At 46.6% G+C, this 16,472-nt stretch overlaps 2 protein-coding genes across 8 annotated transcripts in view; one reads left to right on the top strand and one right to left on the bottom strand.

The window, feature by feature from the left end:
- Window positions 1-3,720: 3,720 nt before the first annotated feature.
- On the bottom strand, window positions 3,721-10,544 carry ISCU (iron-sulfur cluster assembly enzyme). 5 transcript variants are annotated; one of them, XM_011975564.1, is made up of 6 exons: window positions 10,332-10,462; window positions 8,923-9,019; window positions 8,691-8,804; window positions 7,688-7,798; window positions 5,809-5,887; window positions 3,721-4,246 (listed from the first exon to the last, which is right to left on the bottom strand). In XM_011975564.1, the coding sequence occupies exons 2-6, from the start codon at window positions 8,959-8,961 to the stop codon at window positions 4,161-4,163; spliced, it is 429 nt and encodes a 142-aa protein (XP_011830954.1). In that variant the 5' UTR covers window positions 8,962-9,019; window positions 10,332-10,462; the 3' UTR covers window positions 3,721-4,160. The 5 variants fall into 5 exon arrangements, with proteins under 5 accessions (XP_011830954.1, XP_011830951.1, XP_011830952.1 ...); XM_011975561.1 differs by having other exon boundaries at window positions 3,721-5,418; window positions 10,332-10,461; XM_011975562.1 differs by lacking the exon at window positions 8,923-9,019 and having other exon boundaries at window positions 10,332-10,544.
- A 1,090-nt stretch (window positions 10,545-11,634) lies between these two features.
- Window positions 11,635-16,472, top strand: part of SART3 (squamous cell carcinoma antigen recognized by T cells 3) — a 35,732-nt gene continuing 30,894 nt past the window's right edge. For all 3 annotated transcript variants that reach the window (XM_011975558.1, XM_011975556.1, XM_011975555.1), the window contains exon 1: window positions 11,635-12,188. In XM_011975558.1, the coding sequence (XP_011830948.1) occupies window positions 11,877-12,188 (312 nt within the window). In that variant the 5' untranslated portion in view covers window positions 11,635-11,876. The remainder of the gene's footprint in view (window positions 12,189-16,472) is intronic.

The following is a 16,472-nucleotide window of genomic DNA, read 5'->3' as shown; positions in this document are numbered from 1 at the left end:
TTTTTTTTTTTTTTTTTGAGACAGGGTCTCACTCTCTCACCCAGGTTGGAGGGCAGTGGTGCTTTTGTAGAGATGGGGTCTGGCCATCTTGCCAACAACATCCAGGTGTTGACAGCTGTTGCGAGATCTCAGTTCTTGCCTTCTGAGTTTAAAAGACTATAGACAAGAGACACATAGCAAAGGGGAGGTGCAGCATAGAGTAATTTATTGCAGAGGAAAAAGAACATTTTGAAAGTTAGGTACAGAAAGGACAGGACACCCTGAGAGAGACGGGATTCAGGGCAGACTGCTTGTAAGGATAAGACAGCATTGATTGTTGCTGGGAGACTCCCTTTGAGGGGCTTTTACATGATGATTCATAAGGGGTTGAGAGAGGCATTACTAGTAAGCATGTTCTGGGTGGTCCTCTCAGTGCCCATGCACAGTAGCTGTACGTGCTTGTTCATATGTTGCATGTCTCATTAGCATCTTAAATCTCCACCTAGGGGTGTCTTTTTTACTCTTTTAATGCACAAAGGGTCAGTGTGAGGACAGTAAAATCAAAGTGCGTATGCTTTCTAGAGGGGAAAGTCCCTACTGAAGATCACTTTGCTTGAGTGAGCTCAATTACAATGCGAATGCTGAGGCTTGTTGTGTTGACTGTATAGTCACCAAGGATGCTGCATCTTGAGGACATGGTCACTTCCTTGACTACCTATCCTGCCTCACAGGCTGGTCTCAAACTCCTGGGCTCAAGCAATTCTCCTGCCTTGGCCTCCCAAAGTGCTGGGATTACAAGCATGAGCCACTGTACCTGGCCCAATAATGAACTCTATGTGCCATGTGCTTTCCATGTATTATCTCATTTAATCGTCAGGTCTACCTGATCAGGTAGGTACTATTATTGTTCCCATTTTGCAGATGAATAAACTGAGGCTTGAGGAGGTGGAGCCTTTTGCTCAGGGTTACACAACAGTAGCCAGCATTTGATTCAACACTCCAAGCTCACTCCACTCTGCCCTGCTGCTTCCTCCCTGGGTGGAGATGATCTTCTCTGGGGAGGTGGCCTTTTGAGGGGTTGGCTGATATTATCTCGGAGGGTGGGGAAAGCAAGCAGACAGGCCACAAAGAGCCATTGGCTGGAACTCATCTGCAGGAGTTCTCTAACGCCACCAAAACTTGGCGGGACCTAGAAGTCTTCTCTTCTGTCGTGAGGATAGATACAAGGTCTTCACTCTTGCCTCAAGTTCAAAGGGCCTGAAGTATTGAGAAGTACGCCTCATTTGTTTGTCTTTTTAAGAAAACTCACCCTAGGGCCAAGTAGTTTTTACAGGACAATGCTTAATGTAAGTTCTAGAACTGTGCATTTGGATGTGGTCCCGGGTAGCCCTGGTCCAGGAATCACGCTGAGGAAAGGTTACATCTGAGATGTGGTCATAGCTGTAGTGTGGCACCCAGGAGAGGGTGGGAGGTGAGCAGAAGACCTCAGCCAGAGCTTGATTCTACCACTTCCTAGCTGTGTGCCTTGAGGCAAGTCATTTCACCTCTCAGAGCCTCTGCTTCCCCGTCCATCCATTCATCCATCCACCCATAAACTCACCCAGCCCATCAGGTGATGCCAGTGCCCAGGCCCCACCTCCAGAGCACTGGCTTTAACTTGGCTTCAGAATTTAATTAGGCTCCTGGTGGGAGCCAGGGTTGGCGTGAGGGCCATGGTGCTTGGCAGCCAGTTGGCCAAGTGGATGCATCAGGCTCAACCTGTGTTGGTTCAGCTATTTCATTGAATGTTCAAGGCACAGGTGAACCTCAGATATGCAGTTTGAATCCCTGGTGTGTTCTGCCAGGAGGGGTAAGGCAGAAGAATGGGCTTTGGGTCACTCAAATCAATCCAGCTGGCTTGAGGGTCAGTTGGCCTCTTGAGCCAGTATCCTTGTCTGAAACAATGCCCACCGCAGGGGGCTGTCATGAGAATTAACAGGATGACAAATATAAGGGCCTGGCACAGAGCACGGATGCTTAACAGACAGTTTTAACTTACCTGTGGAGGTTTTCCATGGAGGGGTTTATTTAGAGATGCTAAGACCTATTTGGAGGCTGCAAAACCCCTAGACTTGAGCTCACTGAAGGGCACATGATGCCCTCGTGTGGCTCTAACTAGATTTGTCTTGGGAAAGGGTGTCTTTAATGTGAGTTTAAAAAATATCCATTCATTTTAGCAGCACAACCACATTTGGAGACTTGGGCTCTTCTGGGAATGTTGCTTCGGTTGTTTATAAGCTCCTCCTGATGTCAACTCTGAGGACGTTAACTGGGACAGAAATGTCTCATTTAAATTAAAAAAAATCACAAAGAAAAGTGGTGGGGAATTGTGGTGGTGCCACATGTAATAAACAAGGGAGAGACAAGCTCAGTCTAGAGGGACTGTGAATTAAATTGCAGAACATGCCACACATGACAATTTTACATGGTTCTACCCAGGGTTCTAATTTGAGATTCCTATAAAGTCCCTGGTCTGTGGCTGCCTTCACAGACTACACAGGAAACAGTCTTTGAAGTTCTGCGCCCTCCACCAGAACCCAGAGCATTAAAACAAAAAAAAAAAAACAAAAAACAGTAAGGGAGGCATATTTAAGAGGCAGCCAGCCTATGCCTGAACAAAAAAACCACCACCAGAAAAAACAAACACATCTTACTTTTGAAGTTGAACATTTGAGACCATGGGAGTCAATATTTCAATAACCCATTTTCACTAGAAGATAGGGCATCCTTTATTGAGATTTGCATGACTATGAGTAGCTAAGAATAGGGAGACATCAGGGTAGGAGGAACCGTGCTTAGACTTATGCCCAAGCCAGGGATGAATGCTTGTTTGTCTGGGTTTTTTTTTGAGAGAGTCTTGCTCTGTCTTGCAGGCTGGAGTGCACTGGTGCAATCTTGGCTCACTGCTACCTCTGCCTCCCAGGTCAAGCGATTCTCCTGCCTCAGCCTCCCGAGTAGTGGGATTACAGGCACATGCCACCACGCCTGGCTAATTTTTGTATTCTTAGTAGAGACAGCGTTTCACTATGTTGGCCAGGCTGGTCTTGAACTCCTGACCTCGTGATCCACCCGCCTCGGCCTCCCAAAGTGCTGGGATTACAGGTGTAAGCCACCGCGCCCGGCTGGATGAATGTTTTTTAAACAACCTCAGGTGTACTATGCAGGTACAGAGAGTTCAGAATGAACCAGTTACATACTACACCGATGCAGAACAGAACATTCAGAAGTTTCTTCCCTAAAGTTTGGCTCATCTATGACCTTGGTTCTTAAAGTGGTTCTTAAAAGTCAGGGGCTCTGGAATTACCTGCCCAGACAGAAGTCAGAAACTTGGGCCTAGAAATCTGCATTGTAAACTCATTCCCGAGGTGCTCTTCACGTATCTTTAGGGTGCTAAGCCAATGCTTCTTAGATCTGAGCAACCAGTGAAATTACAAAAAGAATCTTCAAGACTCACTTCGAGCTGTCAACTATTATCTCACAAAGAACAACGAAAAGCGATAATCATCTCCTTTCATCCTTGTTCCAAAAAAAATTATGTGTATTTGTCTTTGGAAAAAATCTTGTACATGACCTTTACTGTTGTTTGCTTGGAGAGCTGTGTATGTCATTGCGGTCCAACATCTGGGAACCCTAAGGGGCTTTGGGCACCACTTTGGAGTGAATGATGGGCCCAAGAGACAAGGCTTATTAGAGAACACCATTATCTTCCATTGTTTTATTATTTTTTATATATATATATGCAGATCTGTTTTATGTACAACAATTAGTTCTATCAAATATTCAGACAAAGGCATTCTACTGGTAATTTCCCTCCAAATCAATTCAGGTAAAATTAGATACTTACGCACTTCATGGGCTATCAACATTTGCGACTTATCAATTTCAGTTCTGAGGTCATACACACAATTCAAAATATACATTAACTAGGTTAAGGCGATAAAAGTGGACTGAAAGAAACCACGGGATTCAGAACAATGAAACTGTGTATTTTGCTTGCATGAGAGTCATAATGTGAACAGCAAGTATTGTGCGTATCTCATAGCTCTTCAGTGGAGAGGGAGCGGCTTCTGAACATCTAAGGTGATTGCACGGCAGGTGGGAAACAGGGGTGTGGCCTGCTGGAGGCTTCGCGGAGGGAGGGCTCATTTCTTCTCTGCTTCTCCTTTTTTGGGTTCTTGTTTCAATTTGTAATCGGCCAGGGCGGCCTTGATTGCATCTTCAGCCAGCACTACAGGTAACGGAAGGAAAGAAGCCTAAGTTTCTAGATGCGAAAGAAGTGGTTTTGGGAATAGAATCTTTAAGAGCTTGGAGGAAGTGGTGCTGGTGGGGACTAACGGGGTAACCAAGCCAGAAAGCTGGGGTGAGGAGTTGCCGGGCAGGTCAGCAGCTGCTTCCTGAGCTGAGTTACTCCTGTGGGTAATCCTGGAGACAGACTAAGGTTTAAATATCTGTGATCCCAGGCTAGTTCCTTAGCCTCTTCGAACCTACTTTCTACTCTATAGAACTGGGATAATCATGCTTTTCTTGCCAGGATAGTGTGGGGACTTACGGAAGATGTCTAACACATAGTAGGGACATAGCAAATATTAGTTCTTGCCTCCTCCCATCAAAGTCTGGCTTTGGACAAAATCATATCATGATAAAAAGTTGACATGACCTTTGGAAAAAAGATCATGTCAATCTGTTGATGGGATGGCATTTGCCACATCACCCTCTAGTGATCAAGAGTTTGACCACTTTTATTTAGGAGTCAATATTCAAAGTGAGGCTATGGGGAAAATAAAAACCAAGAGAGCTGGAATGACAGCAGAAAGCAAGCAAATAGCAGAGAACATCAGTTAAAGGTTTCAGTACCTAAAAATGCCTAATAAAAGGGTTAGGGATTTCCTGAAACCATGTGAAAATGTTTACAAGTGATGACCTTTCTTTATGGGTACTTAAAATTCCAGATCAAGTGGAAAGAACTTGGGTCTGACCAGGCTTCCTGAAGAATGAGTTAGTGTGTCTGCCCCGGCACCTGGCTCTTCTCCTTGTGAGTATTACCCTGGCAAGAGGCCTGACTCTCTGCTGATTTTTAACTAATTTGGTTAGTAAACCTCCATCGATGCATTAAGGCTAATGTTTCTCATTCCTTCTTTCCCTGAGAAGGTTAAGAAATGATGGAAAAAGCATTAGATTTAATACAGAGACCAAACTGGAAAGCCAAGTACAAGTCTTAAGGCATCTGAGCTTTTTTTTAGGATAGCAGAGAGGGGGACATTGTACAACTGGGCTTAGTTGTGCCATATATACAGATGCAGACCCTGACAGTTATAGCATCCAGACAGGAAGTGAAGAAATACACAGGAAACGGGATTATGAAGAAAGCTGAGTTTTCTCCTCTGTTAGAAACAGCAGATTCTGAAATCAAAGATTGGAGCTTAAATTCTGGCTCTCCCACTTATTAGCCATGTGACGTGGGTGTCTCAACCCAAGCCTCAGCTCCTTCATCCATAAGAGGAAAGTAATGACATCGACTGTGCACTCAAGGATATCTGTGAGGTTTAGAAATGATGCCCATCAAGTGCTCGGTATGATGGCTGGTGCATATCTCCTTCTGGCATGATTCTCTTAGGGATGAATGTGAGACCACGGGGGCTCTAACCCTCTGCAGGTTGTAAGGACAGACTCATGAGCTCTAATTCTGAGGGTTATAAACATGGGCTCCATGACCTAAAAGGACTGTTGCAAATGCAAGTTGAAATTACTGCCAAATGTCCCAGCTGACTGGTATGGAGAGCAGAGACTTACTGGAGCAGTGCAGTTTCACGGGAGGCAGGCAGAGCTCCTTGGCGATATCTGTGTTTTTGATAGTCAAGGCTTCCTCCACCTGAGAGGCATAATGGAAAGACGGGCAGTTTTAGCAACCCTTTATCTTGTGAGGGCCAGACAATAAAAAAGGGAGGCCAAAAAGGCCCTCGGGGTTGGTGGGGATAATTTTTGTTTAATAACTCAAAGGGCTGAGGGTCTTCTCAGGATGACTCCCACTCTATCAAAGCTGCAGCTGGGATTCTCAAGCATGAAGTATACACAGCTGCACTGCCTGGCTTGGGTAAGCAAAGACCGCCCAGACACTTCTCTAAGCCAGGAGTGGAACCGGTGAGAAGTCTCTTAGGGATCTGCTTGTGGCCTGTGTCAGGAATCTTTTCCTTAAAAGGTAGTGATTTCCGATACTGGTTTTGTGAATATCAGCTTTTCTGATATCCTCATGCGAAATGTTAGAATAAATCCTTTTGACTAGAAGTGCCAAATGGCATCAGAGAGGTTGGGAAGATGTCAGGTAAGTGGCACAGTGGCAGTGGCACAGCCGGGTCAGGCTGAACGCTCTCTCTGGTGTCACCCTTTGCCTATAGGAGCATCTCCTCCAGATCAACTGAGGAGGACGCCTGGGGTCTGGTTGACAGCCCGGGGGGGATAATGTGAGGCAAACAGATCCTCGCCCATGTGGAACAGTGCCCCACCGCCTTACAGAAAACCAGATTTCCCAACAGCTGGGCTCCTTCGCTATGTCTGACTATCGTTCAATTTCCCAATTCTGCTAACCCTTCTTGGCTGATTCAGGTTCTGCTCCTGAAACTCAGATAGGCGATCTCAAGGTTAAAGAAAATGTTCTCTCTCCCATTTTCTGATCACAATTCACAGTCCCCTAAGGGCCAGGTTCTGGGAGCATAAGTGCCTTGTCTCATTTCTCCCTTCACCTGAGGACAGTTCCTTACAAATCACTTCAGGGCTACCTTCTGCCAGAGCAGGTTAGGTCTGAGCTTCCTGGCCCACAGGAGCTTGCCAGCCAGAAGGCCGTGAGCCACAGGAAGCAGGTGGCACGTGGCCTGGCAAACCACTCTGCCGTGGAGCTGGCCAGCTCCCAAGCATGCTCCTCCATGACTCAGCTCCCTGCACCTGGTCCCTTGGGGCAGCAAAGATGAGTGCCATGATGGTTGGCTTTTCTGAGAGGTTCTGACAGCAACTGGATTTTAGAAAGTCCAGCTCTTCACTGCTTTTGGGACCTTTGACCTCTGCAGCTACCAGGGAAAGACACTTCGGAGAGAAAGGGATGAAAGAGAAGTTCTAGCTCTTTATTATCTCTGCCTTTAGAGGGCTTGCGATCAGCCACCTGGATCACTGTTCTGATTTCGTTGTTCACTTTGCCCCTACCCTTGCTGTGTTTTTGATTCTTTAATCCCTCTTTTAACACAGGCTAGTTTATTTCACCAATCCTTGTAAGCCACCTAGAACCAACCCTTCCTGAAACATGAGAGGAAATAAGCAAGAAAATAACTACCATATAACAACTCTCTGACTTGACAAATTATAAGAGTATTGGTAACCTTAGAGAAAGCCAAAGATTTCTTCTAAATTCTATTTTGTTAGAGGGACAGGTGAGGATCTTTTTTGTATGTAATTAACACCCAAACAAACAAAATGATCAACAAGAAAAAAACCCAAACATCATCTAGAATGATCTATAATTCCCAATTTGAAGAATTAATATAATCAACATCTGTATAGCAGAAACTTTAAAAATTCAGAATATTAAAAAAAAGTTATGGTTGTTTTTGACCCATTAGACCCGTCAAGAGACAGGCTTGGGGTGAATGTAATTTCATTCTGTTAGATTTGTGAGCAACCTTACCGTCTTTCCTTTCACCCATTCAGTGGCTAATGAGCTGGAGGCAATTGCAGAACCACAGCCAAATGTTTTAAACCTAGCATCCACAATTTTCCCCTTTTCATCCACTTGAATCTAGAAAAGAGACAAGAGTTAAGTGGTGAGTCCTGGGACCACCCTGTGGAACTTGGCACTCACGAAGGTTCATTGGGGCCTTCCCCAAGGGCTTTGGGCTTGCTTTCCATACTAAGTGATGGCATTAATTACTGATTTTGCCTTGTTTCAGAGAGCTCAGTGATGAAAAGTGAAATGCAGGGACAACTATCCAGGCCCAACTGACAAAGATCAGCTGAAAAATATGTTCCTCCACCCCAATATTATTTTGTTTTGCGACTCTGGCTTGCATTTTGGCTATGAACTTCTATTTGAGGCAGTCTTCTCACAGCTGCTGGGGCAATCTGCCTCTTTAAACACTGAGAGAGTCCACAATAAAGGTCTCTGGTTAATACTTTTTTCTTGGGCAGCAGATTATACTTAGTGGTTTCCTCCTGTTTTGTTTCTGTATTCCAAGATAGGTATGAAGATCTGGCAAGCTGCCCACTCACCATGAAGCAGCAGACTGGCGCTACAACAACAGTTTCCCCAAAGCACTAGACACTGTCTTCATGTTGCCCCCAATCTGGGGACAGGTTTAATTTACTGTGTTTCTTATCTCATTGGGGACTGCTAGCTCACTGGGATTTTCCTTTGATCAGTAAAATTCACAAAACTCTTTCGTTGGCTGAAGTTGGAATTTAAACTTATACAGTGAGTACAAAAATGAGATTACTTTTCTATTTCGGAAAAAGTCGGCATAGTACACTAGCCTAGCAGGAGAGCTACGATTGAGGCTCTGTTCCAATCATGTCTAACATGGACTCATCCCATCTCACAGGAATAAAGATGGAGACCGAGTGAAATGCTGTATGTGCAAGTGCTTTGTAAACTTAAAGGGATTATTGTTATCACTATTAAAGACTAGCCATACCTGTAATTTCATTACGTCACCACATGCTGGAGCCCCCACCAGTCCAGTTCCAACATTTTTAGATGTCTTGTCAAGGGACCCCACGTTTCTAGGATTTTCATAATGATCAACAACCTAAAATGAGAGGGTTAAGATAAATCGTGTTCACTCTCTATTGGTGCTGGTCTCTGGTATGATGGCAAGCTCCTGGAAGTCAGCATCTTGAACCTGGCAGGCAATCACCAAATTTCACCTGAGTAGAAAGGTCTACACTCATGTCAGTGAGAACCATTTGTGACCCCCAATTCCTTTTGTGTCTCCTCTACAACTACTTCACAGATTAGCGATACCTAGAAGAAAAAAAAATCAGTGAAATCATGTCTTAATTCCATAGGGTTTTTACAAAAATACTTGACTTTTACCCACCTACATCACCAGACTTGGGCTCAAACAGCAGTTTTGTTATTTTCAAATAAAAACGATCCTCAAAGGATGATTACTATTTAAAAATTCTAAAAATAACTATGGCCCAGGGAGGGAAAACTTTCTTAGAAGCCTTAAGGTGACTGTTACACAGAGAACAATGCTATGGAACGTGTACGTTTATTTGTCTTTTAAAATAAAGACAGTGCCATTACCGTATTTCAGAGCCTGTCATCACACTGGTGCAGCAGCGCACCCTGGCTGCTGAAAGGCTGCTAGTCCAAGTTTCCTCGCGGTATACCCTCAACAAAACACACCCCCGGGAGGGGGAGGAGTGAAGAAGCCCTTGGAGAAAGGGCAGAGGCCAGATCAGAATCAACATCCATTCGAACTGGCACACAGAAGGCCTTAATGTGGTTACTGGTTAGTAGTAAGCACCCCGATCTTCCAGTCCCCTTTTCCTCCCCATCTGACTAAGGATTTTGACTCCAAGTAAAGGCCCCTATAGGATAGTATCTAACGGAGGGACTTTTTGTGCCACGTTGATTTATGGCATTCTTTAGTTGTTTCCAGAGTGGGAGTCTCACGTCTGGGGGACTTTGCGTCACTAGACAGCAAGGGGCTGCAAACTATGCATCTATCCCTCCTTCCCCACCAAAAAAACCCCCAAAACAAAACAAAAACACTACGCATGTTGGTTACAAGCCTGACTCCCCTATGCACTCCTAAAGCAGTAACAGAAACGGTCTCCTCGTGCTGGGGCCTATGTGCCAGGAACCATGACAGGATTCCACGCACAGTATCCTTTGTAAGAGACAGCTGAGAGTGCCTCATTTACACCTGGGGAAACAAGTTCAGAGAGGCGCAGTGACTAGCGCAAGGTCATCTGGCCAGGGCAGCAGCGTGGCTGAAGCCGGAGCCCGCTCCGGGGGTGTGTCTGTCCCTGGACTCTAAAAGACAAGTCCCAACAGGACCCTGCCTCCTGGGCTGTTGGCGAATTTAAAGTTGGGATGCACGAAGTCGCGGCCAGCGGCGGGGCCCCCTGGAAGTCGCAGCCTGATGAGCGGTAACTGTTGTTTATCAGTTGCAGTGAGCCTCACTGCGCAGCAAGGGAAAGTGAGTCAGGGCAAAGACGTAGGAGGCGACAGCTAGTCCTGCCTGCGTAGAACCCCGCGGCCGCCGCTCCAGCCCAGGCCTCCCCCGAGTCGGCATTCCGCGTGTCCCCTCGTTTGTCCCTACCTTCTTGTGATAGAGTCGGGCCGGGGCCGATAGCTCCCGGGCGGGCAGGCGGGGGCTCCGGAGCAGCAGAGCCGACGCTGCCCGCCTCAGACGGCCAGCTCCAGCTGCCGCCATCTTGCCGGCTTGCGCCTGCGCCAGTCCAGAGCGATGCCGAGGGGCGGGGCGCGTCTGCGAGTCGGCTCCGAGCTGGGAGCGCGCCTCTCTGGCGTCACCGAGGCTTTGCGCCTGCGCCTTACCGTTCCGTGCAGGCGTCCGCCCTGTGGCCCCGCCTTGACCACGCCTCTCGGGGGCGGGCGGGGTCGGGAGCGGGAAGGTCTGAAGTCGCTAGAGGGCTTGTCCTAGGTGCTGGATTCTGGTTGAGAGAGGACCTCAGGCTTCTGCAGTGTGGGAATGCGGCGCAGAGGACCACCGAGTCCACTTTTCCTAACCCTATTTTGCAGCTAAGGAAGCTGAGATTCAGGGCAGTTTGGTCACTCCGTCCAAGGTCGCTTAGGGCTTAGGTTCAATTAGAATTCGAACTTGGGTAGTCCTGGGTTAGAATCCTGGTTCGGTTCCTTCCTGGCTGTGTGTCCCTAAACAAATGGTACCGGCTCGCTAAGTCTGAATCTTCCCTTTTGTATTAATTCGAGGACAATTCGTTCATCATGAAGCCAGCATCTGTGTCGAGTACCTACTATGTGTCAAGGCACTCTACTAGACCCGGGGATCCAACGGAAAGCAAAACAGACGTAATTCCTGCCCATTAAGCTTGCTAATGAGGGAGCAAGGTAGAGATAGAGACACACTCCAGTACTTGCCTACCTCAACAATGGGAAGCTTAAGAAGGAAACGAACACCATGTCCTGATTGAAAAAAAATGAGTATATGTCTATTTTTCTCTCTAAAACAACAGCAAATTCAATTTGTATGTCGGTGCCTAGCAATTAAGAATTTCTAAAGAAATGCGTATTTACTGTTGGTTTGCAGTATGTGAGCTTATAAAACCGGAAAACTCAAGTGTATTTAACGCCTCCTAGGTACCAGACGTTTACATAAAGGGGAAGAATTTCTTTGGGAAATTGATTTTTCTCTTGAATGGTGAAATCGATCCTTCCCCGAGGACCTGCAGTTTTCTTTGCGTTTGAGGTGCAGTTGTTGGGGAGACTAAACCCAAGCGCCAGGTCACACTAGGCGATAAGTAAGGTATTTTTTCTAAGAATCACTTTGACCTTCTCAAGATGGCGCCAAATTCTTTACTACAGACACCACGCTCGCTCCATGACTTCCTCTATGGCCTCCACTTCCTGCCCAAAGACCCAACTTCTGTCCGAAGTTGTGACGGAACGTATGCCATGATAATGAGTTTTTTCTCTGGTGGAAGTTTTTACAGGGTATAAAATAAAATGAATTTAGTGTATTTGGAGATTTTCTCGTTATCTAAGGTTCCCAGTTTCCCTTTCAGTGTCAAGAAAACGGGCTTTTGATAAGGCGCGCGCCGCGGGCAGCTTCTGCCTCAGCGGGTCTTCGGCGGCCGCGGGAAGACCCGACAGTCATTAGAAGCGCAAGATGGCGACTGCGGCCGCAACCTCGGCTTCAGAACCCGAGGCTGAGTCCAAGGCTGGGCCCAAGGCTGACGGAGAGGAGGATGAGGTTAAGGCGGCCAGAACAAGAAGGAAGGTGTTATCGCGGGCTGTGGCCGCTGCGACATACAAGACCGTGGGGCCAGGGTGGGATCAGCAGGAGGAAGGCGTGAGCGAGAGCGATGGGGATGAGTACGCCATGGCTTCCTCCGCGGAGAGCTCCCCCGGGGAGTACGAGTGGGAATATGACGAAGAGGAGGAGAAGAACCAGCTGGAGATTGAGAGACTGGAGGAGCAGGTGGGCCCGGGGGTGGGCAGCGGGCACCTTCCAGTCTTTCAGGTCCTCAGGTCCCCGTGTCCTGGCCCGCCTCCCTAGTCCTCGGCGGCCATAAAGCCGCCAAGGCTGCAAACCCCTTTTTCATGACCGTAGCTCCTGTCATTTGAGTGCTTATTGCGTGCCCGGTGCTTTGCAAATGTTATCCCATTGAATCCTCCTCACCACCCTGTGAAGGAAGCCCTGTTATCTATCCCCATTTTACTGGAGGAAACTGAGGTTCGTGGAGGAAAGTCTCTTGCTCAAGATAATACTTCCTGCAAGTCAGGCCTCGTACTTTGATCCCATTCCAGAACTCCCCCTCGTAGCCACACGTCCAACAGTAGAAATACACTCATTCCCAAGAGACTGTTACTTTGTTGTGTAGGAATGACGGCGGTGATGAAACTTGTGGTAGAAAAATTATTGACCGCGATGGTGATAATAGAAATGGAAAGGTTTGCTGGTTCTGGAGGTTAAGGCCTCAGTTCTAGCTGTTCCACCCTTGTATGTCCTTGTGAGAATTTCTTAATTTCTCTGATCCTCTCGGCTTCCTCATCTGCAGATTGGGAGCAACAATGTCTGCATAATACAATTGTTGTAACAGTAACTATAGCCCAGTGCCTAGCATCTAGTCATAACATGGTCTCTCGTTTGTAACCTTACGAGGTGGTGATATCTACTGTATAATCCAGGATCTCAGCAGGAAATAGGTGGCACATTTAGATTAGGATGATCTGAGAGAAAGTAAAGGTGTGGGTAGGGAAATCAGGAGTGAAGGTTTAGTATCCCATGGCTAGTAACTCCAGAACCTGGTGTCCATCTTGGGCCTGAAAGGGTGAAGGGAATGATATGAGTTGTGTGGAGAGGGCACCTGAGACCTGCTGATAACTTTGTTCAAGGGATGCAGCCCCAGTTTCCTGTCAAGGATTGGGGTGGGGGAAGAAACACCTTGACCTCCCTTTCTTCCTTCCACCAAACTTCTTCTGCTGGTGCCTTCTGCTGGGCAGACCCATCTGGAAGCTGAAGAGCCAGAAAACCTGTATATGGGGTCTATACTCGGGGACACAGGGCAGGGAGGAGAGGGTAGGGTGTGTTTGGAGGGGGCAAACAGAAGAGATGGAGCACATTCTCTTTTTTTTTTTTTTTTGAGACAAGAGTCTCGCCCCGTCACCCAGGCTGGAGTGCAGTGGCACCATCTCGTCTCACTGCAAACTGCCTCCCTGGTTGAAGCGATTCTCCTGCCTCAGCCTTCCCAGTAGCTGGGATCCAGGCATGCCCCATTGCGCCCAGCTAATTTCTGTATTTTTAGTAGAGATGGGGTTTCACCATGTTGGCCAGGCTTCTCTTGAATTCCTGACCTCAGGGGATCCACGCACCTTGGCCTCCCGTAGTGCTGGGGTTACAGGCCTGAGCCACTACGCCCGGCCCACATTCTCTTTTTACAGATGAAGAAACAGAGGTTCAGAACAAATGATGAAATGATTTGCTTTAAGTCGTTCATAGTGGGATTTACACTGAAAATGTGGACTAGATGCCACACTGGATGTGAAATCACTCAGTGAATGTGAAGTTGCTAATCTAGGTTACTCATTAAACGTTGCTGAGTGTCAGTTTCCTTATAATACTCCCTCTGGCACTGATATTTTTGTTACATTATGAGATAGTGATGTCATCCATTGGTATAGCTTGTCCCACCCATTACATTTGATTGACAGAGGAACCAGTTGGGGTTGGCAGGTAGTTACCATTTCCACTTTTTATAAATAAGTGTACTGAAGCTAATTTAGTCTTATTCAGCAAGTACAGCGTGACACTGCGTACCAGATTGACTGTGTCCCTGCCCTTGTTGATATCATTTCTTCAGACTGCTAGTCCTGGGCCTTTCGATGAGCCTATTCTGTGAGGTGGGGGAAAGAGAGGTTTGGGACCAGAGAGGTTAAGTCCTTGATGAGGGTACACAGCTTGCTAAGGAGCAAGAAAGGGGAGAGCAGAGGTCTCCTGGCCACTAGTACTCTGCAGTTGCCTGTCCTGCCACAAATCACCAAGGGTGGGATGGAGTTTAGAATGTGACCACACAGGATGGGACCTGGCAAGTGATGAATTGAAGACCCTCTGGCCTTATGCTCTTTGTCCTGGGGTCTAGAAATGGACTTTTCCAATTTCTCCAAGCCTCCCACCCACCTCACCTGGTCCCACAGCTGCTGCTTCCTGCCGTAGCTGCTCTTATGGTAGAGCATCATGATGAATCGCTTCCAAATAGGTCTGGGAGAAACTTGGCCTCGCCATATTTGAAAGTTCTGGTTCTCATACCTGAGTGTTTCTGAGAGAGCGTCTCACTCTTACCCACGCTGGAGTAGTGGTGTGATCATGGCTCACTGCAGCTGGGACCTCCCAGGCTCAAGTGATCCTCCCATCTCATCCTTCAAAGTAGCTCGGACTACAGGCATGAGCCCCCACGCCTGGCTAATTAAAATTTATTTTTGTAGAGATGGGTTCTTACTATGTTGCCCAGGTAGATGTTGAATTCCTGAGCTCAAGTCATCCTCCTGCCTCAGCGTCCCAAAGTTCTCAGATCACAGGCATAAGCTACCACACATGGCCACGATTATATTTTATGGAAGCTGGCAGTTTGCTATGGTATCTGTGTAACAAAAGCAAATATTTTCCATTATTTGTGTTTGTGTGCTGAAACTAAAAGTGGCACTTCATGGTCGCTTCAGCAGATTTGTCAGTGCAGCAGTACAGAGACTATGGCTTTGCAACCCTGTGTGATCCCCAGCCTTCCATTGAGTAGTGGAAAGGCCTTGTAACAAGTTATTTCAGCTCGCAGAGCCTTGGGTGTCCCAGTTAGTAAAATGAAGGTTGTAATAGTGCTTTCCTCACAGGGCTGTTGTGGGGTGCGGCACAATGTGGGTAAAGCTCCTGGCACGGTTTCGTACATGATAGTTGCTGCTCCATTCTCCCTTCCCTGCCTTTCCCTTGATCGCACCAGTTGTTTTCTTTCCATCAGACCTCTCTTATTTCTCCCCCTTTCTAGTACAGGTAGGTGTAACACTTTCTTCACATTGCTAGGGAGTTCAATCAGTTAACGTATCTATTTTGTGATTGGTTAAGTTTCCTTTAAAGCATCTATGTTATTAATCCCAGCTACTCGGGAGGCTGAGGCAGGAGAATCACTTGAACCCGGGAGGCAGAGGTTGCAGTGAGCTGAGATCACACCACTGCACTGCAGCCTGGGTGACAGAGCAAGACTCCATCTCAAAAAAAAAAGTCATTAATGATGTTCTAAGACCAGAATAGACCAGCATATTTATCATTTCTCAATATAGGTTGAACTATGTAGAAATAGCTCTTTTAAATGCATTTCAATATGTATTTAATATATGTACTTTCAGAGTATTTGTCCTTATATAGCAACTTCATCATTTTACCCTGAAAATCAGAAGTTTACACCAAAAGCCACACCTTAAAGGCAGCTTCTTGACTTTAGCGACTTTTACACCTTTTTCTTCTGCTGATCTACACATGGTATTCATGTGAGGGGTGCTTGCATACATAGATATTCGTGACACTGACTGGCAAGTGCTCTCCCACTCCTGTTCGTGCTCTACAAGCACCTCTAGTGAGTTCAGAGTGGTGATGTGGTGCGGAGAGCCTTGAATGTTCTTTAATGAAGAAAGTATATCCTTCTCGAACTTCGTTTCTCAAATATCCCAAACTGCGGTTACTTTGTGTGACACACTTGATACGTGATTTTGAAACATCAATGTGTCATGGTAGCCCATTTAAGAACCAGAGCTTTAGCCCAGCTCTTTCATGGTACAAACGAGGAAACAGAACAAGTGGGGATTAGAACACTTGTGTCCTGATCTGGTCCAGTGCTTTTCACCTATCGTGATCATCGGATGAGTTCAGTTTGTCAGCTTTTAGGAGTCATAAGCAGGAGAACATTGCTAAAAGTCTTAAGATTTAAAAATGAGAGCTCTTATCTGTAATTGATTATTATCTTTGGCATGTAATTTGATAAATACAAAGCAGTTCACATCATGTACAAGAGTTTCTCACCAGATGCAGTGGCTCACACCTGTAATCCAGCACTTTGAGAAGCTGAGACAGGATGATCCTTTGAGCCCAGTAGTTTGAGACCAGACTGGGCAAGATGGTGAGACCCCCCCCTTTACAAAAAATAAATTTAAAAAATGTAGCCGGAGGCCGGGCGCGGTGGCTCAAGCCTGTAATCCCAGCACTTTGGGAGGCCGAGACGGG

This window comes from Mandrillus leucophaeus, unplaced genomic scaffold, assembly GCF_000951045.1.
Source record: "Mandrillus leucophaeus isolate KB7577 unplaced genomic scaffold, Mleu.le_1.0 Scaffold157, whole genome shotgun sequence".
NCBI classification, from domain to species: domain Eukaryota; kingdom Metazoa; phylum Chordata; class Mammalia; order Primates; family Cercopithecidae; genus Mandrillus; species Mandrillus leucophaeus.
This window is presented reverse-complemented; position numbering and strand designations above follow the sequence as displayed.

Bases quoted from the DNA above. Each gene is read 5' to 3' on its own strand.
- ISCU (XM_011975560.1), bottom strand. From the start codon at position 10,445: ATGGCGGCAGCTGGAGCTGGCCGTCTGAGGCGGGCAGCGTCGGCTCTG. The intron at 7,799-8,690 runs GTATGGCTAGTC...TCTCTTTTCTAG, and splicing joins GTGACGTAATGAAATTACAG to ATTCAAGTGGATGAAAAGGG. The intron at 5,419-5,808 runs GTAAGTCTCTGC...CTTTGATTTCAG, and splicing joins CGTGAAACTGCACTGCTCCA to AATCTGCTGTTTCTAACAGA.